Consider the following 26,361-nt stretch of genomic DNA (forward strand, 5'->3'; position numbering starts at 1 on the left):
CCCTCTTTATTTTGTGTTTCTTTTTGCTAGTCGCTACCTTTATACTGACCCTCTTCATTGCAACATGACATACCTGTTTCTAAGGTTATTGAAGGATGATTTAAAAGAGTATACATATGCAGCTCGCCTCTCAGGTTTGAACTATGGCATTGCCTCTGGAATCAATGCGATCCTTGTAAGTAAATAAAGGCAGAGTTTTCCAGCTTGAGTCCTTCGGCATGTAAAGCACCTCGTGATGACCTTTTTTGGATGGTCTCTGGCTTTTCTACCACCCTGAGAAGCAACGGCTTCCTTTTTATGTATAATGTGGCTGACTTCTCTATGTGCTTGTTTATTCCTATTTTTTGGCTTATATTAACCCCAGTCGAGAACCTTTCTGTGTGCTAATAATTTGTGTATTAGACAAGCTGGTTGGTCCTAGTGCCTGTTACCCTGTGAAAGAGTACACACACAAACCTCTGGCAAAGTGATTAGGATTTGTTTCTATACAATTTTATGTTGGCTCAGATGAAGCAGTCTGCTCCAATCTGCAGGTATATGTTTTTGTGGTTTATAGCGGGGATGCACCAAATCCCTATTTTTAAAATTTCGACTGAACCCTGAATCTTTCAAGGAGGATTTGGCTGAAAAGGAACCATAATTTGCACATGCAAACTAATCCGAACCCTCATTTGCATATGTAGATGTATTTGGCCAGATCTGAACATTAATTTGCTTATGCAAATTAGGCAAGGGGAAAGAAAAAAATAAAAATTTATATCCCTCTAAAGGAGTAGGAAAGCTACTGAAGCAGTTTATTGCCAATAGATAAGCCACAATAGTGCATGCTTTAACACTATATTTATTCTGCAGAATGCTTTACCATACCTGAGTAAACAACTCTAGAAGCTCTCCATTTGTTTAGGATATCAGTTGCCATATTAGCTTGGTGTGACATCACTTCCTGCCTGAGTCTCTTCCCTGCTCACTCATAGCTCTGGGCTCAGATTACAGCAGGGAGGGGAGGAGGGAGAGAAGGGCAAACTGAGCATGCTCACGCCCAGGGTAAAGAGGTTTAAGATGAAGGCAGGAAGTCTGATACAGAAGTCCATGTGTACACAATAGAATGAAAGAAATGCTGTGTTTCTTTTGACAGAGGACTCGGAGCAGCAGAGAATTTACTGATGTATTTATATAGACCTTTCTGATAAAGCTTACTTAGTTTTAGCCTTTCCTTCTCCTTTAATAAGGTGACCTAAGGGCTCAGATTGCATTCAGCCAGGCTGTTGGATTAGGCCAAATCCAAGCAGGATTTAAATCTGGTTGAATCCAAGAGCCTGGGCGAACTGAATTCAAACCCTTAAAATTACGCGACTTTAGGTCCAGGATCTAGCACTTCCCTAGTTTTTACACTACTAGTGATTACAAAATTCTAGGGTAAAAAGCCCTTCTTTAAATTTGTGCACTAATAAAATAATCCCTTGTTTCCCAAAGAGGCGACACTGATGGCATTTACTGGTAAGGCTGGATTTTAGCCGAAAAGTAATTTTGCATTGTAGTTGGCAGTAACATATTACATTCCCTACGGTGTGTGCGTGTATTTTTGTCTCCCAGGCTGGTTTATAAGTGAGATCATCAGTAATGGAGACGTCCGTAATCTGCTTGTAGGAAAACAAATGTTCGGTTTGAGCCAGGATTCCATTTTGTGTGCCACGTTTATTAAGAACCTTATGAAGAAGCATTTGGGAGCGAGAGATCTGAACCATAAAAAACACCTATATAAAAAAAAAAAAAAATCTTTCCAATTCAAAACTATAAAACTGTTAGTCGGAAACTGGCAGTCTAAGGCTGCAGGCGGAGCTCAACCTGAACCCGCCTGACCCACAAGAGGAGCAGCAAAGTCAGCCCAAACCTGCCTGACCCACAGGTGTTGGGCCGGCCCACACATCACTAGTTTCAGTAAATAGAACGTTGGCCGTACCATGTGTGTCCCCTTATATAATATCCATTGGATGTAACCGCCGATTGGTTGGCTAAGATACATGATCAGCCAATGAACAGGCTCTGTAAGAGGATGATGGTGGCCCCTTCTGTGTATATGTGGTGTGTTAGATACACAGATATCAAGAATAAGTGAGTAACTTAATACACGGAGTCGGTTTCCTTCACAGCTGCTTTCTGACTTGTAGTGGGGCCCTGTGCTACTAGTAGGGAGTTTACGTTAAAGGGAAACTGTCGTGAAGATGAAAATTTATTAAAATAAGCTTCCTCATACTGAAGTAAGAAATAATTTTGCATTGTTTCTTAAATAATCAAGTTTATGTTCACTATTGCTCTCTCAGCATTGCTTTCTCTTTTTTTTCAGATGAATGAACCAATGTATCTTATAGGGGGGCTCCTTTCCTAGCAGATGTATTAGAGCTCACACAAATAACTGATTCCAGTACAAACAAAATCTAACAAAATAACTGCCTTTTGCACAAACTCTGCATGTAGAGAGACATGATGTCTGGTGATTTTAATAGAGTGAGCTCTAATACATCTTCTAGGCAAAAGGAGCCCCTCTATAAGATATATTGGATCATTCATCTGAAACCCAACTGCTGCATGAAGACAGAATGAAGAGAAACAGATGATGAGAGAGGAATAGTGAAGATAACTGGATTATTTCAAAAACAATGCAGACATTTTAATTGATTGTATTTAGAAAGTTACTTATTTCAGAATGCTGAAGCGAATATAAAATTTTAATTTTCACGATAGTTCTCCTTTAATCCTAAACCATTGCATGATGGAAGCCCACTGTTCCTTGCCGTGTGCCCGACTGAGTACGACCCACATATCACTACACACACAACCTGATCTCCTTACTGTCTAGCACCGCTTCCCATCTTGGACAATGACATCTAGACAATGATTCTTATGTGCACTAGAGATCCTACGGTTTTCATTTTTAGTACATGGTGATAATAAGGCAAAACAATGATCCTGGCACAGGGTTTAACCCCACAATTTCAATAATATGTGACTACAAACATAGAAAAAAGAAGGGGGATTAATCAATGCACATTCCCTGGTCCCCCGACTGATAAGTAATCCAGTATCCATGCAAATGCATGTATGAACAAAAACACGGGTTTTTAGTTACAAAGTTATGATCATAAAATTGATAAGCCATAAGCCACATGCAGTTTTCTAATGTCACTCAACCATAGTGTCTTCTTACAGTGACTTTGTTCTTTTGTTCCTTTTTTTTCTTTATAATAATGGATCTCATGTAACACCAAAGCCAATTTTGAATTTTTCCACATTGTACTGATCTTTTTTTTTTTTTTTTTTTTTTTATAAAGCATTTGGTACTTATGGAATAACATACCATTCATGTATTTATTTATTCATTAGCAAATATGATCAACACACTTATAAAACTAGGGATGCACCGAATCCAGGATTCGCTTCGGAATTCGGCCAGGATTCAACCTTTTTCAGCAGGATTTGGATTCGGCCAAATCATTCTGCAAGGCCGAACTGAATCCGAATCCTAATTTGCATATGGAAATTAGTGGTCGGGAGGGAAATCGCGTTTTGTCACAAAACAAGGAAAAAAATGTTTTCCCCTTCCCACCCCTAATTTGCATATGCAAATTAGGATTTGATTTAGTATTTGACCAAATATTTCGCGAAAGATTCAGGGGTTCGGCCTAATCCAAAATAGTGGGTTCAGTGCATCCCTAAATAAAACTTCAATATATTAGCAGTACTGTACAATTATCTGATTCATATCCTCTCTTTGGCTCTGTTATAATTACTATTGGCTGCAGAAAATTGCTATTCTACACATTTTGACATTGGCAGTAAAAGATGCATACGTAATCGGCACAATTGCCAGCGATATTTTATGTTGAAAACATAGAAAATATTTTGGAATTGCAGTGTTGGGGCAGGAGCCATTTCATGCTGTAGTAGAGGAGACTTGATATTAATAAAGTGAATAAATTACCCCCTATTGTAAAATATAAGGATATCATAAGTCAACGAGGAGTTCCATGACTATATCGGCCGAGTGTTTTTATACATGTCATGGAACTTCGAGATGACTTCTAATATCCTCACATTTTGCAACAGGGGGTACTTTATTTATTATAATACACAAGTTTTAGGAGTCATGTGACAAAACTGACTTCACTGCTCACCGTTTATAACTGATGACATCACTAGTCACCGTTTACAGGATATTCATGGCTCTTGTATATTTTAACCATATTATTTATTCAGGTTAAATCAGAATTGTGCAATCGACTATGTATGTATGAAGTCTAAAGCTTCTGAGCCTGAAAACGTTTGCCGTTTTTTTCTGGAAGCTTCTTCAGTTCAATGGAGTGGTCAGGATTCCCAATGACCAAGGTCCAATCACAATGGTTAACGTTGGCAAGTGGAAAGAGAGAGACTTTGACACTTTCAAGGGATTCATTGGTTCGAGTCTGTAGATGACACATGGGTCAGAATGAAGATGCATGAGATTCCAGTCAACCCTGGACATACAAAAGTACAAAGGAAGTTTACAAAGAAGAAGTGAAAGGCAACAACCTGGCATTTTGGGACTTTGCGGTGAATATCGAAGCAGGGGTAACTGCTCGGGACAAAGAAAAGGGACATCCATGTGCATATTCTTGGCTGAGAAGACAGATGATTTGAGAAAATGGAACAGCCATCTTTAAACAGAGGACCATCCCTAAACATACAGCTTTATCCTCATCTTTACTCCAGTGGTTTCTCAGTCATGTCAATTAAACAATTAAAGGAATCGTAACACCAAAATATGAAAGTGACAATATAATGTAGTGTTGCTCTGCACTGGTAAAACTGGTGTGTTGCTCCAGAAACTCTACTATAGTTTATATAAACAAGCTGCTGTGTAGCCATGGGGGCAGCCATTCAATGGAGAAAAGTCTCAGATTACACAGCAGATAAACTCTGTAGAACATAATGGCGTTATCTGTTATCCACTATTTAAAGGAACAGTATCACCAAAAAATGAAAAAGTATTGAAAATCCAATGTACTATTGCCCTGCACTAGTAAAACTGGTGTGTTTGCTACTAAAGTTCTACTATAGTTTATATAAACAAGCTGCTGTGTAGCCATGGGGGCAGCCATTCAAGTACAAGATACACAGTAGATAACAGATAAGCTCATCTGTTATCTGCGGTGTATTCTGTGCCTTTTCTCCTTTTTCAGCTTTGAATGGCTGCCCCCATGGCTACACAGCAGCTTGTTTATATAAACTAGAGTAGAGTTTCTGAAGCAAACACACCACTTTTACCAGTGCAGAGCAACAGCACATGATATTTTCATTACTTTAAAACACTTTATTCTTTTGGTGTAACTGTTCTTTTAACACCTGCCTCAATGAGATTCATGGCACCACTGTGACTGGGTCCTACGTTCACCTGCCTGAAGAAGTTCAACTGAACCATTGTGATCAGACATTGGTGACTGTATTATTCTGAAGGAGAACTAAACCCCCCTTTAGGCAAAAGTCCCCACTGGCCCCCCCCTCTCTGCCCCCCGCACAGTCTTACCCCTGAATTGTGTCCCCTCTAGAAATACTGACCCACAAAGAGTCAACGAAGCGGAGCTTATGGGCACCATCTTCCGGTGCTTTGGTAATCTTCGGTTTTTCTTCTTCCCCTTCGGTAATTTCCATCACTTTCGGCGCATGTGCAGTTCCGATGTGCATCGGAAGATTGCTGCAACTGTGCATGCGCCAATACGCTGCTCTCTTCCCAAAGACAACCGTAGTGCCAATGATGTCACCTGTAAGCTCCTCTGCGCTGACTCTGCATGTGTGGTCAGTATTTCTAGAGGGGACACAATTCAGTGGTAACACAGGGAGGGGCCAGTGGGAACTTTTGTTCTAGTTCTCCTTTAAGCTTTTGAAATGCCAGGAAATATGTTACCACTCCGCTGAACTGAATAAGTCGCTCGGATGAGTGCAGAGACCTTTTCAAGTCCAGTTACTACTAGATACTGAACACTATCATACAGACAGCTTTAGCAAGCCTCTGATTCCAGTTATTTTTGGACGTTTTTTTTACAAAAACAAAAAAAGAAAGAGGAGCCGTCACTTCGTGTTCTACGTGTAGTTTTCGACATACGCCTGACGCCTGCAGTGTCTGATACACACTGTATTCTGGGGCTTTTTTCAAAACTAACCCAAGTAAAAAGCTTTGGTGACCGCAGAAAGGCCAATACTATGTGCATAAACGTCATTATTCTAGACTGTGTCTGTATTTCATTTAATGACTTTTTACTGCTCCCCCCGTAGCTCTCTCTGAAAGGATACAGCGACAAGCAGCATATCCTGCTCAAGAAGATCATTGAGAAAATGGCTTCCTTTGAAATAGACGAGAAAAGATTTGACATTATCAAAGAAGCCGTAAGTTTCCTTATTATTTTGGTTGCCTTCCTATTATCAGTGGAACAACATGCATTAGCCGCCATGTTTGATTGCTTGTGTGTATTGCTGATCAGTAGCACTCCAGTTATATTTCACATTCAATTCTACTCCCCCAAATGTTCTGCATATACTTTGCTTATGAATATTTACAAGGAAGAATTTTGTGCAACAAACAGACTTTTCTACCAAGGAAAAAATCCTTTTTTTCCCTCTTCTATTGTCTAATGATCGTTTCTGTTTGCAGTATATGCGTTCTCTGAATAACTTCCGAGCAGAACAGCCGCACCAGCATGCCATGTATTACCTCCGCTTGCTGATGACTGAAGTGGCCTGGACCAAAGATGAACTAAAAGAAGCTTTAGACGGTAAGTTATAGGGAAACTCCCCTCTGCATAACCGCACTAGTGGCTTCCCAATATTTCAGGTTCTCTCCTTCTTCCTCTGAAAATTAAATTTGCTTTCATATGAAAGTTGGGCTTATTATATACAGGTATGGGACCTGTTATCCAGAATGCCCAGGACCTGGAATTTTCCAGATAATAGATCTTTCTGTAATTTGGAAACCGGTTATCCAGAAATCTCATAATAACAGGATGGCCATCTCCAATTTTAATCAAATAATTCAAGTTTATAAAAATGATTTCCCTTTTGTCTGTAATGAAAAAAAAAAGCAGCGTCTAATTGATCCCAACTAAGATACAGGTATGGGACCAGTTATCCAGAATGTTTGGGGCCTGTGGTTTTCCATATAATAGATCTTTCCTTTATTTGGATCTTCATAACTCGCGGACTAGAAAATCATTCAAATATAAATTAAACCCAATAGGTTTGTTTTGCCACCAATAAGGATTAATTGTATCTTAGTTTGGTTCAAGTACAAGCTTCTGTTTTATTGTTACAGAGAAAAAGGAAATAATTTTTTAAACATTTGAATTATTTGATTATAATATAGTCCATGGGTGATGGCCATATTTCGGAGCTTTTTGAGCAATGGGTTTCCAGATATTTCTAAAAATCTGAATTATTTGATTATAATGTAGTCCATGGGAGATGGCCTTCCCATATTTCGGAGCTTTCTGAATAATGGGTTTCCAGATAACCGATCCTATACGTGCATAATCAGCTGATTTAATCCATTAGAACTGGACCTGGCTCCCCAGTCTTTGCTGAGTAGTGAGCAGGCAGATTCTCATATCTGGACTGTTTTCAATTGTGATACCCATTTCCCTATTTTAAAGCACTTTTCAATTAGTCATCATTTTTTAGTTTTTTTAATTATTTGTCTTCCTCATCTGACTCTTTCTAGCTTTCAAATGGGGGTCACCAATCCCATCTAAAAAACTTATGCTCTGTAAGGCTACATATGTATTGTTATTGCTACTTTTTATTCAGGCCTCTCTCTTATTTCAATACATGCATGGTTGCTAGGCTAATTAAGACCCTAGCAACCAGATTGCTGAAACTGCAAACTGGAGAGCTGCTGAATAAAATGTCTTGGGAAGTTAATGGGGGCCCGGCCGTGCTGCACTTACTTGCACAGCCGGGCCCCTGCATCCGAGCTCCGATGACTTCTTCTTGTGTTCTGATTCACCAGTGAAATGTAAAGCCACATGCGGATTGGTTGGGAGAAGTTTGAACCTCCCCTCTACTTTATCCAATCACCATGCGGCTTTACCGGGAGTTACATTTCACTGGCGAATCAGAGCACAAGAAACTGAAGATACCGGCATCTGAACTCCCTGGCTAAGGTACGTGCAGTTTTTTTTTTCTTTTAACTTGTGGGAGCCCTGACCAATTGTTTTTTTAAATGTGTGGGGGCCCTTTGCTAGTTTTTTTTTTTTTTTTTTAAAGATGCGTGGGGGCCCTGGCTAATTGTTTTTTTTTTTTTTTTTTTTTTAAAAAAGCGTGGGGGCCCTGGCTAATTGTTTTTTTTTAAATGTGTGGGGCCCTTTGCTATTTTTTTTTTATTTTTTTTTAAGATGCCTGGGGGCCCTGGCTAATTGTTTTTTTGTTTTTTTTTAAATGTGTGGGGGCCCTGGCTAATTGTTTTTTTTTTTTGTTTTTTGTTTTTTTTAAATGTGTGGGGCCCTTTGCTATTTTTTTTTTTTTTTTTTTTTAAGATGCGTGGGGGCCCTGGCTATTTTTTTTTTAAAATGTGTGGGGCCCTGGCCACCAATGTTTTTTTTTCTTTAACCACCACCTGACCACCAAAACTTGTAGGAGGGGTCTGGGCACCAAAGTTATTTCTGATGGCAGCCCTGTGTATATGTATATATATATATATAACAAACAAGGGAAAGTTGTGCTCACCACTATTTTTTAAAACCATTAGGCGGGGGTGCAATGAGGCTGTGACCACAAAATACATATAGACAAATACAAGAGTCCTCTGCACTCAACCCATTATCAATATATTTAAGACAGCGACATTTTGTGCATACTGCTACTGAAAAATGCCTTACCCTTTAAACAAAACAGGGATTGTTTGTCCATATATTGCAATATATATATAAGCTGGCCAACTACGTCAAAGTCATCCAGCTATAGTCAGGTGATCCCACTGGTGTCTAATAAAAGGGCAGCCAAGTATGGAGGTTCCTTTGAAAGCAGCAAGTAAGTTGCAGGTATAACTTAGTCCCTTTGTAAAATGTATAATGAAGCAATAGAATTCTTAATGAATCAGATGAAAATTAAGCGTAGGACTGGCCAGATATGGGATGACTTTGACGTAGTTGGCCAGCTTAAATATATTGCAATATATGGACAAACAATCCCTGTTTTGTTTAAAGGGTAAGGCATTTTTCAGTAGCAGTATGCACAAAATGTCGCTGTCTTAAATATATTGATAATGGGTTGAGTGCAGAGGACTTTTGTATTTGACTATATATATATATATATATATATATATATATATATATATATATATATATATATATATATATATATATATATATATATATAAATAGTATATAATTTTCTCATTATAAAGTAGAACACCGTGTTCCTCACTTAGGGATGCACAGAATCCACTATTTTGGATTCGGCCAAACCCCCGAAAAAGATTCACCTGAGAACCGAATCCGAAGGGGAAAACATTTTTTGCTTCCTTGTTTTGTGACAAAAAGTCACGCGATTTCCCTCCCCACCCCTAATTTGAATATTCAAATTAAGATTCAGTTCGGCTGGGCAGAAGTATTTGGCCGAATCCCGAACTGAATCCTGGCTGAATCCCGAACTGAATGGATTCGGTGCATCCCTATCACTATACCACTTCATCTATACTCCCCAGAGCAAAACATCAGTGCCCCACATCCCCATATAGCCAGTAAGTAAAGGGCAAATAAATCCTTATTAATGTAGTAAATTTCTTCCTAACACTTTTTGTGAAGCCTGTGCATTATTCCTCTAAAATGGATATTACAAGCAAAACCACAAGCTGTGAAACTCTCCTTTTATTGCCACGCTGCCCGAAAAAAATATTGCCATAGCAACACTTAGACAAACAGCCAGTAAATGTTCTTTCCTTCGCTAGCGTTTGCCTACACCGAGAGCAGCAATTTTCCCCTCTTGTTCCCACCGTACCAGTTTATTATGTATTTTTAAATATTATCACAATTACTACTTTTAAGTTCCCCCTCAATTTATCATGAACGGGCCATCCAGAATGAAAGCAAGTCACATCTATTCAATGCAGTATGTTTTGTTTGCAAATCTGTGTTTGTTATAAAAAAATAAATTAAAAAAAAACATCGTATTTGTCCCTACGAAAGATGTCAGACCTGAATGTGCTGGGCTTCCATTGGAATGATACAGTTCTTTAACCACATCACATTTATTGTAATAAGGGTCAATTCACCATGGAGGCAGGACTATCTAATAAATGTGCACCGGTATGGGACCTGTTATTCAGAATTCTCAAGACCTGGGGTTATCCAGATAAGGGGTCTTTCTGTAATTAGGATCTCCGTACCATAAGTCTACAAGAAAATCATGTAAACAAAAAATAAAAATTTGTTTTTGCTTCTAGTAAGGAATAATTATACATACAGGTATGGGATCCATTATCTGGAAACCGTTATCCAGAAAGTTCAGAATTACAGAAAGGCCTTTTCCCATAGACTCCATTATAATCAAAAAATCCAATTTTTTTTTAAATGACTTTTTTTTCTCTGTAATAATAAAACAGTACCTTGTACTTGATCCAAACTAAGATATAATTAATCCTTATTGGAAGCAAAACCAGCTTCTTGGGTTTATTTAATGTTCACATGATTTAATAGTAGTCTTAAGTTATGAAGATCCAAATAAAGGAAAGATCTATTATCCGGAAACCCCCAGGACCCGGTTCTGTTTAACAGCTCCCATACCTGTATCTTAGTTGGGATCAAGTACAAGCTACTGTTTTATTATTACAGGGAAAAAGGAAATCCTTTTTAAAAACTTGAATTATTTTATTATAATTGGAGATGGCCATCCTGTAATTATGAGATTTCTGGATAACCGGTTTCCTGATAACGGATCCCATACCTGTATAACATAAATGCAAATGCTAAACTATAATAGTTTTTAATAAGCCTTGATGTGGGGTGAGGGGGGGATGAAATAGTAACATGTAGACGTCTAATGTACAGTTCTTACTTGTACCTCTATATAGCAGCATTTTTATATACATCTCTGCCCTGGGCTTGCCTCATTGCTGCCTCATTGCTGCCTCATTGCTGCCTCATTGCTGCCTCATTGTTGCCTCATCTCAAGTGATTGGTGCATGTGTCGCATCAATAAAAGAGGGGACCACTCAACTTTATGGCAAGATTTTGCTCAAAGTATCTATCCTGTAGGCTGTGGCACCCAAGGGTCAAATGTAAGTGCTGTCCTAGACACGGGCCCTAGGGTGTCAATTTAAAAAAGATGCTTATGTAATTTTTTTTATTATATGGTTTTAAGTTTTTTAGATTTTTATTCAGCAGCTCTCCAGTTTTCAGTTTTAGCATTCTGATTGCTAGGGACCAAATTACCCTAGCAACCATGCATTGATTTGAATAAGAGACTGGAATCTAAAAAGGAAAGAGCCTGGACAGAAAGAGGAGTAATAAAAAGTAGCAATAATAATACATTTGAAGCCTTACAGAGCATTTGTTTTTTTTTTTACATGGGTTCAGTGACCCCCATTTGAAAGCTAATTGGCTAATTGAAAAGGCTAATTGAAAAGTTGCTTAGAAATTAGTCCTTCTATAATATACTGAAAGTTAACTTAAAGGGGTTGTTCCCCTTTGAGGTAACCTTTAGTATGATGTAGAGAGTGATATTTTGAGACAATTTGCAATTGGTTTTAATTTTTTTATATGTGGTTTTTGAGTTATTTAGCTGTTTATTCAGCAGCTCTTCAATTTGCATTTTAAAAAGGCAATAACTATAAAACTAAAAAAAAAAAAATCCTGAAAACTAATTGAAAAGTTGCTTAGAAGTGGTCATTCTATAACATACTAAAAGTTACTTTTAAGGTGAACCACCCCTTTTAGCAGATCCGCACCTCCCTGCTGCATTACCGCTTTGCACTAGAATACGGTTTTAAATTACCGACGACTGGAAATGCATTTTGCCCCTGGACGAATTTACTTCAACAAACCGTTCTCCAGCTTTTTGACAATATTTAATTTGCTTTCCTGGCACTGGCATCAGTCATGTTCCCTGCACTCCCGAGGCTGCAGCTTTATCTTCCAACAACACCTGAACGGCTGCCGCTCTTTTCTTTGGGGCATGAATATGTACAGCACCATTTTGCCATTATGGAATCTGGGTCAGACAGTGAGTGGGTTATAAGAAGAGTGATGTCTTCTTGTGCCATACAGGGAGTGCCACTTAAAGGAGCAGAAAAGGCTAAAACTAAGTAAGCTTTATCAGAAAGGTCTATATAAATACACCAGTAAACCCTCAAAGTAATGCTGCTCTGAGTCCTGAGTCAAAAGAAACACAGAATTTCTTTCCTTCTATTGTGTACTCATGGGCTTCTGTATCAGACTTCCTGTTTTCAGTTTAAACCTCCAGGGCTTGGGCTTGAGCATGCTCAGTTTTCTCCTCTCTCCCTCTCCCTTTTCCCCTCCCTGCTGTAATCTGAGCCCGGAGCTAAGAGTGAGCAGGGAGAGACTCAGGCAGGAAGTGATGTCACACCAAGCTAATATGGCAGCTGCTATCCCAAACAAACAGAGAGCGTTTACTCAAGTATTGTAAAGCATTCTGCAGAATAAATATAGTGTTATAGCTTGCACTATTGTGGCTAATCTATTGGAAATAAACTTCTTAGGTAGCTTTCCATCTCCTTTAACCCCTGCACCCAGCAGGCAGTAACGCTTAAGCTCCCTGCACATCTTATCTAAAATAAAAAGTACACCCTGTGTCACATCTGTATAGAGCTATTATACAGCCCAACTTCCCCATATTTGAATATTCTGCCTGGATGTAACTGGGGGTCCTGCACTCCATTTATAACATATGTAGTTCAAACTGCCAATAAATACATCTCAGCATTAAATCAGCATCTTAATATTCTTTTCCCTGTTAAGAAGGAGGCCAGTGCTTATGTTGCACACAGTCCTGAGACTCCTTTGCTGTTGAGCAATTGCGGTTTTACTACTTTTTGATTCACTGCCGAATAAACACGTCGCTGATTATCCGAAAGTGGGAAATATATCCCCACTTATGTTCCCTTTACATCATTAATGTATACTGTATTATTCCATAAATTAGGATGTTTAACAACTTAAGTGTTTTACGACTTCTTCCTACTTCAAATAATATATTTAGATTGTAAGCTCAAACGAACAGGCCCTCTTTACCTCCTCTACCTGTCGGCATTTGCATCAAATCAAGGTGAAATTAGCTGGATTTATAAATATTTGATAATAGTATTAAGTAGGGATGCACCGAATCCACTATTTTGGATTCGACCGAACCCCTGAATCCTTCGCAAAAGTTTTGCCCGAATACCGAAACAAATCCTAATTTGCATATGCAGATTAGTGGTGGGAAGGGAAAACATTTGTTTTGTGACAAAAAGTCATGCGATTTCCCTCCCCGCCGCAAATTTGCATGTACAAATTAGGATTTGGTTCGGCCAGGCAGAAGGATTCGGCTGAATCTGAATACTACTGAAAAAGGCCAAATCCCAAACTGAATCCTGGATTCGGTGCATCCCTAGTATTAAGTGTTATGTCTTGCAGATGTCACTCTTCCCCGTCTGAAGGCCTTCATTCCTCAGCTGCTGTCTCGGCTGCACGTGGAAGCTCTTCTTCATGGAAACATCACAAAGCAGGTGGGTTGTTCTGAAGCCACACACTGATAAGGAGGGGTTAGTAATCCCTGTGTTATAGAAGATTTACTGTAGTCAAACTGCCAGCTTGATACCAGGGTCTGTAATGAGCCCATTGCAGTGAAGTAGTGGGTCATTAACTGGATGTTTGCTTCAGTCAGGCCTAGACTGGAAATCTGTGAATTCTGATGGGCTGCTGTTAGATGCCATAGGCAGTCGCTCTTTATTGGGCTGGTGAGGGCTGTTTTTCTTCATCCTCTCTTCATTCAGGAGTTGGGTGTCAGATGAATGATCCAATATATCTTATAGGGGGGCTTCTTTTGCCTAGTTGATATATTAGAGCTCACTCTATTAAAATCACCAGACATCATGTCTCTCTACATGCAGAATTTGTGCAAAAGGCAGTTATTATGGCACTGCTCTCCGCACATTCCCCCATTCTCTTTACCATTTAATTGTGTAACCAGTGCATAGGTATGGACATAAGGTTGTCCATTCTGGAGCACAAAAAAGATTCTGAGATGATACAAGACTTGTCTTAATAACAGTGTCCACAAAATGGCTCCTGCTTGCTATTATTTTGAATTCTGAGATTGAAGAAACAAGATTCAAATAATTTATATAGTGTAATTAAAGTTCATTTTACTTGACTAATGTGATAAAATAGGATTTTGAATAATTTTTTTGGGGTGACGGGTCCCCTTTAAAAGTTCTTCTCTTTCTGCCCCACTTGAAATCCAGGGAAGGAGGGACTAAACACTGATGTTACAAATTGTAACAACTTCTCCACAGCTTACAGACAGCATGCAGGAACTACATAACCCACAATGCATTGCACTGGGATGTTCTGTTCCTTATTGAAATCACATGTGCAGGGAATTGTGGGGTTTGGAGGATGCAGGCTGAGGACAGATGGCTGTTGATACAAAGTAACAGTAGTCGGACAGCTCAGCAAAGTAGTCAGAGAGATCAGAATGAGAGCAGGGGGCTAGGCTTGGTGAACTGTTCCAACCCATTAAAAATCATGACACGTCTGCATATTTTTTAATTGATGTGTATTGCAAAGTTGCTTTAAGTTATGTTTACTTTTCAAAAAGCTTAAGTTATGTTTTGATGGAGTTCCCCTTTCAGTATGAGGAAGTTTATATCAAATTTTCATTTTCACAATAGTTCCCTTTTAAAGGAGAACTAAACCCCAAAAAAAAAAGAATATGGCTAAAACTGCCATGTTTTATATACTGAACTTATTGCACCAGCCTAAAGTTTCAGCTTGTCAATAGCAGCAATGATCCAGGACTTCAAACTTGTCACAGGGGGTCACCATCTTGGAAAGTGTCTGTGACACTCACATGCTCAGTGGGCTCTGAGCAGCTGTTGAGAAGCTAAGCTTAGGGGTTGTCACTAATTATCCATCAGAAAATGAGGTTGGTCTGTAATATAAGCTGATGCTACAGGGCTGATTATTAAATTCTGATGCTAATTACACTGGTTTCTGTGCTGCCATGTAGTAATTATCTGTATTAATTACTAATCAGCCTTATATTGTGACATTTCTATTCTATGTGTACTGTATATTGTGAGTGGGTCCCTAAGCTCAGTAAGTGACAGCAGCACAGAGCATGTGCAGTGAATCAGCAGAAAAGAAGATGGGGAGCTACTGGGGCATCTTTGGAGACACAGATCTTTACTGCTAAACGGCTGTGGTTGCCTTGAGCTGGTACAGAAGTGCAAAACATAATGTACAACATTTCGTTTTAATTTTCCTTGTCCATTAATATGGCAGTCTAAATTAAAATTGCCTAGCCATATCCAGGTCCAGTTTGCTGCATCATGCACATGTGTATAATATGTATCCATAGATAATAAAGAGGCACAGATTTCTGTAGAAAGGCTTGTTTATGTATCAAGAGAGGGCGTTATCTGTTCCAATTAAATACGTGCAATACAGGGATCTGCATATAATTGATTTGCTTTCCATGAAATGACCATCATTATGTTGCCTCTCAGACTGCGTTGGGCATAATGCAGATGGTGGAGGACACGCTTATTGAACATGCCCACACCAAACCTCTTCTTCCAAGTCAGCTGGTCAGATACCGTGAAGTCCAGTTGCCAGACGGTAAGATCTCCTCTTCTTTGCCTTCCCCTTTACTTGCCCAGCTGTCTGTCGGCTGCCAGGGAACCAGCTTCATGTTTCTTTCTGTCTTTACCAGGAGGCTGGTTTGTGTATCAGCAGAGGAATGAGGTCCATAATAACTGCGGCATTGAGATCTATTATCAGACGGACATGCAGAGTACATCGGAGAACATGCTGCTGGAACTCTTCTGTCAGATCATCTCCGAGCCTTGCTTCAACACGCTGCGCACCAAGGAGCAGTTAGGTGGGAGAACAAGAAGGGCACATGTTCCTAATTACTTCCCTCCCTTATTCTAAACTTATTTTCTGCAATTAGCATAAATATTCCTGCGTAATTAGCATAAATATTCCTGCGTAATTAGCCTATTTATTCCTGGCAGTCGCTGAAAGAATCTGATTTTAATTGTGCCGTATTTCTCGGCGCTCGCTTAATTTCATCTCGGCAGGTGAGCAAAACGGCCGCCGTTTCAGACGTCTGACTTGCTTTTGTCTTTTGTAGGCTACATTGTGTTCAGTGGCCCCCGCAGGGCTAATGGGATCCAGGGTCTGAGATTCATTATTCAGTCCGAGAAGCCGCCTCATTATTTAGAGAGCCGCGTGGAGGCCTTCTTACAGACCACAGAGAAGTCCCTGGAAGAGATGACGGAGGAAGCGTTCCAGAAGCACGTCCAGGCGCTAGCAATACGTCGTCTAGACAAGCCAAAGAAACTCTCCGCCGAGTGTGCAAAGTACTGGGGGGAAATCATTTCCCAGCAATATAATTTTGACAGAGGTAAGACACCGTGGAACTGTCCGATCTGCACTTGACATTGATCAGCTGCCGTCATTGCTATCACACACCTTTGCATTCTTAAAGGAACATCATGCTGTCGAAAAAGAAATCGAGAAATAATGTCTTTTTTTTTTTAGATTTTAAAGGGGAACTATAGCGAAAATGTAATATAAGTTTCAGCATATTGAAATAAGAAACTTTCTAAATACAACCAATTAAATATTCTGTACCGTTTCTGAAATAATCAAGTTTATCTTCACTATTCCTCTCTCAGCATCTGTTTCTCTTCATTCAGTCGTCGTGCAGCAGTTGGGTGTCAGATATTCATTGACGGTTAGATCCAATATATCTTATAGGGGGGCTCCTTTTGCCTAGAAGATGTATTGGAGCTCACTCTATAAGATATATTGGATCATTCATCTGACACCCAACTGCTGCCTGAAGACAGAATGAGGAGAAACAGATGCTGAGAGAGGGATAGTGAAGATTAACTTGATTATTTCAGAAATGATGCAGAATTTTTAATTGATTATATTTAGAAAGTTTTACTTCAGTATGATGGAGCTTATATTAAATTTTCTATTTTTGAGCTAGTTCCCCTTTAACCACTCCAGATTCCAGTTGTATTCGTTTAGGAAATAGTTTTTTACAGATAGAAATGTGTGCAGATATATAAGCCCATGGCAGTGCCATCTGTACAGTCGGGTATAATAACAGAGGCCACACACACATTGTCTGACGTTGAAGTATCTGTACTTATTTTACTGGTCTCCAAATGAGCAGATCTTTGGTTCTATCACCTCTGTATTGAGTCAATGGCTGTAATAGATCAAATCACATGGAGTGTCCTGTGCAGTTTAATTACCCAGTTACTGCATGAATGGGACGATATAGTCGGCCAAGCAGATTTTAGCACAGGTCCAGTACAGGTATGGGAATCCATTTTCTTGAAACCTGTTATGCAGAAAGCTCAATTACGGAAAGACCATCTCCCATAGGTTCTATTTTAATGAAATAAATCCCATTTTTAAAAATGATTTCCTTTTTCTCTGTAATAATAAAACCGTACCTTGTATTTGATCCCAACTAAGATATAATTAACCCTAAAGGCCCCCATACACTGGGAGATCTAAGATGCCGATAGATTAAGTCGGCAGCTCATTGGCCAGTGTATGGGGCCTTTCGACGGGCTTCCCCGATCAATATCTGGCTGAAAGTCTTAAAAATCCCATCAGATTGAGGATCACATCAGTTGGTTGATGCGGTTCTCAGTCCCACCTCCTGTTTTCTCCTCATTATGATTCAATCGTTGAGCCCTGGGGCCCACGATCAGATCAGCCGGATATCGCCCACCTCAAGATGGGTTTATAGGGGAGAGATCCACTCGTATGGTGACCTCATCAAATGAGCAGATCTCCATATTTATGGCCAACTTTACTGGAAGCAAAACCAGCCTATTGTGTTTAATGTTTTCAGTTATTTTTAAGAAGACTTAAGGTATAGTGATCCATTACAGCATCTTATCCGGAAAACCCCAAATCCTGAGCATTCTGGATAACAGGTCCCATGCCTGTATATGCAAGTCTGTGACCATTACATTTTGGTTCTTTGAAAAGTAGGAATGTGCTGAATCCACTGGGTTTGGTTTTGTTTGTTTTTTTACTTAATCCTCCACCAAAGACTGACAAAGCAAATCTACATTTTAATCAAAATCCTCCACATATTACATTGTATTTGCATTGGTTAGAGTCTTGATTCCTGTAGAAAATGGCTGCGTGATTCAGTAAAATGGAAGTCAGTTGCAATGTGATTTACACAACAAGCAGCCCTGAAACTACACAAAGTTACATTTCCTGTAGTATTTCTGGTGTTGCCTTTTGGAAAAGACCTTTTAATTGTTTTGCTTTTCTTCCCCCTCAGACGACATTGAAGTTGCCTATCTGAAGACTCTGACAAAGGAGGGTATCGTGAACTTCTGCAAGGTAAACCAATAGACCAGTAAGGGGCAGGCCATACTGGGCGTTTTGGGGAGATTTGGTCACCTGGCGGCTAATCGCCTTGTTTTTGCGGCGACCAATCTCCCCAAACGCCTTCCCTGACTCTGCACCGGCTAAAACTAAAGAACGCGGGCGCTAATCACTCGCGGCAATTAGTTTTCCGAAGTTGCCCGAAGTTTCCTCGTAAGGCAACTTCGGGCGAATTTGGAAAATAACCACCACGTGTAATTAGCGCCGGCGTGTTTTTCATTTTAGACGGCGCAGAGTCAGGGAAGGCGTTTGTGGAGATTGGTCGCCACAAAGACGAGGCGATTAGTCGCCAAGCGACCAAATCTCCCCAAAATGCCCAGTGTGGACTTACCCTAAACCAGAAGATCTTTGTTGTAGTTTTGTCTGGGCCAGTTAAAAGCAACTCATGTTGTGCTCATAAAAGCTGAAATATCGATGCTAATGATTACGACATTCCCCCTGCAGTGGAGAAGTACAACTGTCACCTCATGTCTGTCCAGCATTGACTTGAATGGCATCTACCAATCATATCAGACACTGTATGATTATACTGTATACACAGCATAGAATTCTAAATGCAGCTGCTGTCATATAAATGCTATTCACCAGTCCCACAAGGTTGGATTTCAGCCCGAAAACTATTCACACTGTTTAGAGGCAATTCATGTGAGTGCTGCACTGTTAGAATATTAATATAATACACAAAAGCCATGAATATCCTGTAAATTATATCCTTATAAACGGTGAGTTCTGATGTCATCAGTTATAAACGGTGAGTTCTGATGTCATTTCTGTCACATGACTCACTGAAACTTGTGTATTATAATAAATAAAGTACCCCCAGTTGTAAAATATGAGGATATTAGAAGTTACCTCGGAGTTTCATAACCTGTATAAAAACACTCGGCCTTCGGCCTCGTACTTTTATATGGTCATGAAACTCCTCGGTAACTTATAATATCCTTATATTTTACAAGAGGGGGTACTTTATTCACTATATAAATGAGTAGTGATGTCATCAGTTATAAACAGTGAGTAGTGATGTCATTTTTGTTACATGACTCACTAAAACATGTGTATTATAATAAATAAATATGGAAAATATGAGGATATTAGAAGTAGGGATGCACCGAATCCACTATTTTGGATTCGGCCGAATCCTTCGTGAAAGATTCGGCTGAATACCAATCCGAATCCTAATTTGCATATGCAAATTAGGCATGGGAAGGAGAAAACATTTTTTATTTCCTTGTTTTGTGCCAAAAATTCCCGCAACTTCCCGCCCGCCCCTAATTTGCATATGCAAATTAGGATTTGGATTCGGTTTGGCCGGGCAGAAGGATTCGCCCGGATCCAAATCCTGCTGAAAAAGGCCGAAACGTGGCCGAATTCCGTGCATCCATAATTAGAAGTGACCTTGGAGTTCCATGACCTGTATAAAACCATTCGGCATTTGGCCTCATGCTTTTATATGATCATGGAACTCCTCTGTGACTTATAATATCCTTATATACTTATATATATATATATATATATATATATATATATATATATATATATATATATATATATATATATATATATATATATATATATATGACTGCAAACCTGATTATAGAAGTTACCAAGCACAGTAAGCTCCATGCCACAGAATGCTAATGGAACCTAATTCTCATCTGTCCATTCCTCTACAAGCTCAGGGGTCAAAGCTCAGCAGCTTGTCCATTATGACCGACATGCAGTTGTGAAACTGGAGCCATAAATGACCTTTCAAAGGGCAACTATTTTGCTGCAAATGAGCTCCTCCTGGAATCTCCGAGGTGTGGCCTTCAGAATAAACCAACCTGCTTTGTTTTACAGAATATACTGTCCGTGGATGCCCCAAGAAGACACAAAGTATCTGTGCACGTTCTTGCCAGAGAGATGGAGTCCTGTAAGTGCCTCACTATTTACACAGAAATGACTATTACTATTTAGACAGCAATGTGTGTTTAATATAAAGTTACACACAGTCATAATGACGCCCTTGTCTGCACAATAATACCATACTGATTTCTAAAAGGGTTTGGCAGTTGGCATTTGGATTTTACCCAAGTTTCATAAGTATTCTTTATATTTGGTGGGGGAATTGAAACTAGATCAGAATTTCCTTAAAAGGATACTGTCATGGAAAAACATTTTTTTTCCAAAACGCATCAATTAATAGTGCTGCTCCAGCAGACTTCTGCACTGAAATCCAGTTCTCAAAAGAGCATTCAGATTTTTTTATATTCAATTTTGAAATCTGGCTAAACATATTGTGAATTTCCCAAGAGCCCTCAGTCATGTGACTTGTGCCTGCACTACTTTCTGGCAGGCTGTTATTTCTTCTATTTAATGTAACTGAATCAGTCTCAGTGGGACATGGGTTTTTACTATTGAGTGTTGTTCTTAGATCTACCAGGGAGCTGTTATCGTGTTAGGGAGCTGTTATCTGGTTACCTTCCCATTGTTCTGTTGTTAGGCTGCTGGGGGGAGGGGAGGGAGGGGGTGATATCACTCCAACTTGCAGTACAGCAGTAAAGAGTGATTGAAGTTTATCAGAGCACAAATCACATGACTTGGGACAGCTGGGAAACTGGCAATATGTCTAGCCCCATGTCAGATTTCAAAATTGAATATAAAAACATCTGTTTGCTCTTTTGAGAAATGGATTGCAGTGCAGAATTCTGCTGGAGCAGCTCTATTAACTGATGCATTTTGAAAAAAACACGTTTTCCAATGACAGGATCCCTTTAAATGAAACTAGGCATTCAGAGCAGATTCCTCCCATTGCTCTTCAGCCAATGTAGTGAGAAAGGAGAGCCATTAGGTCTTGTGAATGGAAAAGGGGAATGATTCCAGTCTGGAAAGGAATTTACTCCCAATGGAAGTCATTTAGAATAATCTAAAAATAAAAAAACGGGAAGTTAGTTTTATGCAATACGCACTATTAAGGCATAGATATTGTGCCCTTTAATTCTTACCTTTAACTATTTTAATTGATTTAAGGCCATTCATGTCATCATATATCGGAGGAAGAAGCATTTCCGTGGGGAAACAGATTTAATAGTGCTGGAGACAAGCTAAATAAAATAATAAAAGTCGCAGTCGAAAGCATGGAGGGGTATTTGTAGGTTCTGCCATTGTCCATAGGAACCATCAAAGGGTTGTTCTCCTTTAAATTAACTTTTTGTATGATGTAGAGAGTGACATTCTGAGACCATTTGCAATTGGTTTTCATTTTTTATTATTTGTGTTTATTCAGCAGCTCTCCAGTTTGCAATCAGGTTGCTAGGGTCCACATTGCCCTAGCAACCATGCATTGATTTGAATAAGAGACTGGAATATGAATAGGAGAGGCCTGAATAGAGGAACAAGTAATAAAAATTAGCAATAACAAATGCTTTGTAAGGCCACAAATGTATTGATTTTTAGATTGGGTCAGTGACCCCCATTTGAAAGACAAATAATTAAAAAAAAACTAAAAAACTATAACAAATGAAGACCAATGAAAACGTTGCTTTTGGTCAATTTATAACATACTAATAGTTAACATAGTGAGTATGGGAATACCAAGCAAAACCACTTACTTTTGATTAGAACAATCTCTAATGAATTATTATTTCTTCTATTCAGGTCCTGTAGTGGGAGAGTTTCCAGGTCAAAATGATGTTAATCTCGCTCCAGCACCCGCCCTTCCTCAGGTATCTTTTTATTTTTCTGTCTGTGTATTTGCAGAAGTACATCATAGTGACTGACATGAGATGCAACCAAACATCTGTAGTCTGAGATCAGTAGGGGCTTATCAGAGGTTGGACTAAATACAGGGAGGCCCTGAGAGCAACAGAAGGAGATTCAGTATAAAAACCTTAAAGGAGAAAGAAAGTCTTCTTCCACTTGGGGGTGCCAAATGTTAGTCACCCCCAAGTGATTGTATTTACTTACCTGAATCCCCGGGCCGGTGCTCCTATCAGTAGAAAACTGCACCGGCCCGGGGTTATTCCATAGAGTGCCACAGAGCGATTCTTTTCCGGCTTCTTCTTTCTTCAAATTTCCCGGGGCAGACGCATGCGCAGTAGAATGAAATAGACAACTTTTTAGTTAAAGTTCAACTTCTCGCTCTACTGCGCATGCGCAACCGCGCAAAGAAAGAAAAAGCCGGCAGAGGATGGCTCCGTGGTGCTCACTGTTATAACCCCGGCCGGTACAGTTTTCTGCTGCTAGGAGCACTGGCCTGGGGTTTTTAGGCACTAAGGGGTGCCTAACATTTGTCATCACTAAGTAGAAGAAGACTTTCCTTCTCCTTTAAAGAAGAATTCAACCTTTTAAAAAAAAAAAAAACCATACCCCCACCCCACGTAGACCTCCCTTCCTCCTCCCCCGAGCCTAGCTGCCCCCCGGGGAAATGTCCTTAAAGGGATACTGTCATGGGGAAAAAATGAATCAGTTAATAGTGCTGCTCCAGCAGAATTCTGCACTGAAATCCATTTCTCAAAAGAGGAAACAGATTTTTTTTATATTCAATTTTGAAATCTAACATGGGGCTAGACATATTGTCAATTTCCCAGCTGCCCCAAGTCATGTGACTTGTGCTCTGATAAACTTCAAATCACTCTTTACTGCTGTACTGCAAGTTGGAGTGATATCACCCCCTCCCTTTTCCCCCCCAGCAGCCAAACAAAAGAACAATGGGAAGGTAACCAGATAACAGCTCCCTAACACAAGATAACAGCTGCCTGGTAGATCTAAGAACAACACTCAATAGTAAAAACCCATGTCCCACTGAGACACATTCAGTTACATTGAGAAGGAAAAACAGCAGCCTGCCAGAAAGCATTTCTCTCCTAAAGTGCAGGCACAAGTCACATGACCAGGGGCAGCTGGGAAATTGACAAAATGTCTAGCCCCATGTCAGATTTCAAATTGAATAAAAAAAAAATCAGTTTGCTATTTTGAGAAATGGATTTCAGTGCAGAATTCTGCTGGAGTAGCACTATTAACTGATTCATTTTGAAAAAAAACATGTTTTCCGATGACAGGATCCCTTTAACTTTATACTTGCCCCTCGGTGCAGATTCAGCCATTGGAGTTCACAGCAGCCATCTTCCGGGTCTTTGTGTCTTCTTCCGGCACTTGTGCAATTTCCGTCCATTTCGGCGTATGTGCAGCTGTCGCAAACCGGTCGATTGCTCCAACTGCGCATGCGCCGATTCGCCAGTCTCCCACTCAGATTAACGAAGACCCAGAAGCTGGCTGCACTGAACTCCGATCCCTCAATCTGCGCCGAGGGGTAAGTATAACGTTAAGGGCATTTCCCCAGGGGCAGCTAGGCTGGGGGAGAGGAGGAAGGGGGTCTACGTGGGGTAGGGTTGTTGTTTTTTTCTCCTTTAAGGGTAGGGATGCACCGAATCAACTGTTTGGGATTCGGCCGCATCCCCAAATCCTTCATGAAAGATTTGGCCGAATACCGAACCAAATCTTAATTTGCATATGCAAATTAGAGACGGGAAGGGAAAAAGCCTATGATTAAGTGTTTGTAACACGAAACACGTAAGACAGAGGACACAATAAATCTTTTCTATTTGATCTTAACCATCTGTTGGAAGATTGCCTTTATTTGAGTGCCTGCTCCAGGTCGAAGGGAAAAAGTTGAAGAAACAGATTTTACTTCCTTGTTTTGTGACAAAAAGTTACGTGATTTCCCTTCCCGACACTAACTTGCATATGCAAATTCAGTTTTGGTTCAGCCAGGTAGGAGGATTCGGCTGAATCAGAATCCTGCTGAAAAAGGCTGAATCCTGGATTCAGTGTTTCCCTACTTAAGGGTGATGTGCATGGGGCACTTTGTCTGCTCTTCCCCAGGCAACAAAGCACCCAAAATACCATTGGGACCTACAGGAATCGCTGCAGGTAAAACATAGGAATTGAGGGAATTAAGTACGTTCTCCGTTATGTGTGTAATTACTACTTGGAGTAAAATATGCCTTCTCTTTCCTCCACCGCAGCCCGTTGTGATTAACAATATGACGGAGTTCAAGAGGAGTTTGCCTCTCTTCCCTCTCGTCAAAAGCCACATTAACTTCATGGCCGCGAAATTATGATCCCGGCTCTGCAACGCGACGGCACCCGCTGAACCAGGCGCTGCTGCTGCTAAAGACATGCCGTGGCTTGCGAGTGACGAGTAAATCTGGTTGCAGTAGTAGGACTTTTAGTAGAACAATAATCTCTGTAGTAAGGAAAAAAAAAAAAATAATTATCTGGTTGACGTGTTGATTTGATTGGTTGGTGCCACTTGATGCAAACACTGGCATTGGATTGGGGCGAGAAGGACAACTAGACTTTTACATGGAAATATTATATTACACTTAATGCTGATATGTAAATTATTTATGAACGTAGGATTATTCTTAATGAAAAACAAAACCTTGGCTGACCAGACTGTTGGGTTTAGCTAGAATGCCATAGATTTGTGCTGTGAGGCAGCCATCTTCCCCTGCGCCATGTGACTTCATTGTTTAAAGGGAACATATACCCACCTGTATACAATCTTGCTGAGCATGTACACAAGTTTTATTCCCTAGCAGGAATGTGTAACAGGAGCACCCACTGCTGTTTTGTCAGGGCGAGTGGGGATAGAAAAGCCAAAGCTTAATTTACTGATGTGATCGGGTGAGTAGAAAAGTGTCCGTAGACCCTTCCAGCATCAGTAACTTGAACTTTTTTTGCCTTTCTGTCTGGTCCAACAGGCGGTACTTCTGTTACACATTCATGATATTAAATTGCAAGAGTACTCAGAAGAGCAATGTGAAATTGTTATATGGGTGGGTACATGTGCCCATTAAAAGGCCAATCAAGTCTTCCGCTTCGTGATAACTGCGCATGCGCCGTAAGTGATGAAGATTTCCAAAGGGAAGACCAGAAGATTACGGAAGCGCTTTGGCAATTTTCGTCACTTACGGCGCATGCGCAGTTATCACAAAGCGGAAGACTGCTCTTAACTGCACATGCGCCGATACGGCGAATACTTACTGAGCTTACCGAAGTAGTTAAAGATGGCTCCTGTGAGCTGCTGACTCTGCAACAAGGGGTAATTACAGGATTAGAGGCGATTACTGGTGCAGGGAGGGGGGACTATGGAGGGTTGGGGGGGTTGAATTCTCCTTTAATGTTAATTATCATGTGATTTGTTTTTTCCAATTGTTAGTGAACACCGAGGGGCACTTTCTAGAAACCACTCAAATACCTTTTTTGTTCTGAAAAAACTTTTTTTTTTTAATTAAGACTTGGTTTTTATTAGGAAACCTTTGTCGCAGCTGCTGATATTTTTATGCAAGTCACAGAGCCGGGGGAATTAGCCAACAGTAAAGTAGTGCGACTTCTCTTAAGCCTCAAAGCACAACTCTAACACGATGCATCTCCGCATGATTTTAATCTTTCTATCCATCTGTTTGCAATTTTATGGCTCAGTTGGTAGAACGCAGACTCTATGTAATATGCACAAACTTTTCCTTTGGCAACGTATAATAAATGCTGAACTTTTTTTGGGAGGCCGAAAGTTCTCTCGTCTGGGAATTGTCTCCGGCAACCACGGAGTTAAAGCTCCATCTCAGTCTGTTTTCTCAGGTTTTCTCTGGTTTTGCCCTTTAGACTTTATAAATAAAAGTGTTTTATTTAAATGAAA

The 26,361-nt window shown here is 40.0% G+C and overlaps 1 protein-coding gene across 2 annotated transcripts in view; it reads left to right on the plus strand.

Moving 5' to 3' along the window:
• The window catches only part of ide.L (insulin degrading enzyme L homeolog), a 61,900-nt gene extending 35,539 nt beyond the window's left edge, over positions 1-26,361 (plus strand). Inside the window, exons 16-25 of one of the 2 annotated variants that reach the window (XM_018225187.2) lie at positions 6,307-6,417; positions 6,683-6,803; positions 13,656-13,747; positions 15,752-15,863; positions 15,958-16,125; positions 16,381-16,653; positions 18,574-18,635; positions 20,520-20,592; positions 22,317-22,384; positions 24,686-26,361. In XM_018225187.2, coding sequence (XP_018080676.1) covers positions 6,307-6,417; positions 6,683-6,803; positions 13,656-13,747; positions 15,752-15,863; positions 15,958-16,125; positions 16,381-16,653; positions 18,574-18,635; positions 20,520-20,592; positions 22,317-22,384; positions 24,686-24,781 — 1,176 coding nt within the window. In that variant the 3' untranslated portion in view covers positions 24,782-26,361. Of the gene's footprint in view, positions 1-6,306; positions 6,418-6,682; positions 6,804-13,655; positions 13,748-15,751; positions 15,864-15,957; positions 16,126-16,380; positions 16,654-18,573; positions 18,636-20,519; positions 20,593-22,316; positions 22,385-24,542; positions 24,624-24,685 lie in introns of those variants that run through there. The other variant, XM_041568651.1, reaches the window with a different exon arrangement.

Source organism: Xenopus laevis, chromosome 7L (genome assembly GCF_017654675.1).
Source record: "Xenopus laevis strain J_2021 chromosome 7L, Xenopus_laevis_v10.1, whole genome shotgun sequence".
Lineage (NCBI taxonomy): Eukaryota > Metazoa > Chordata > Amphibia > Anura > Pipidae > Xenopus > Xenopus laevis.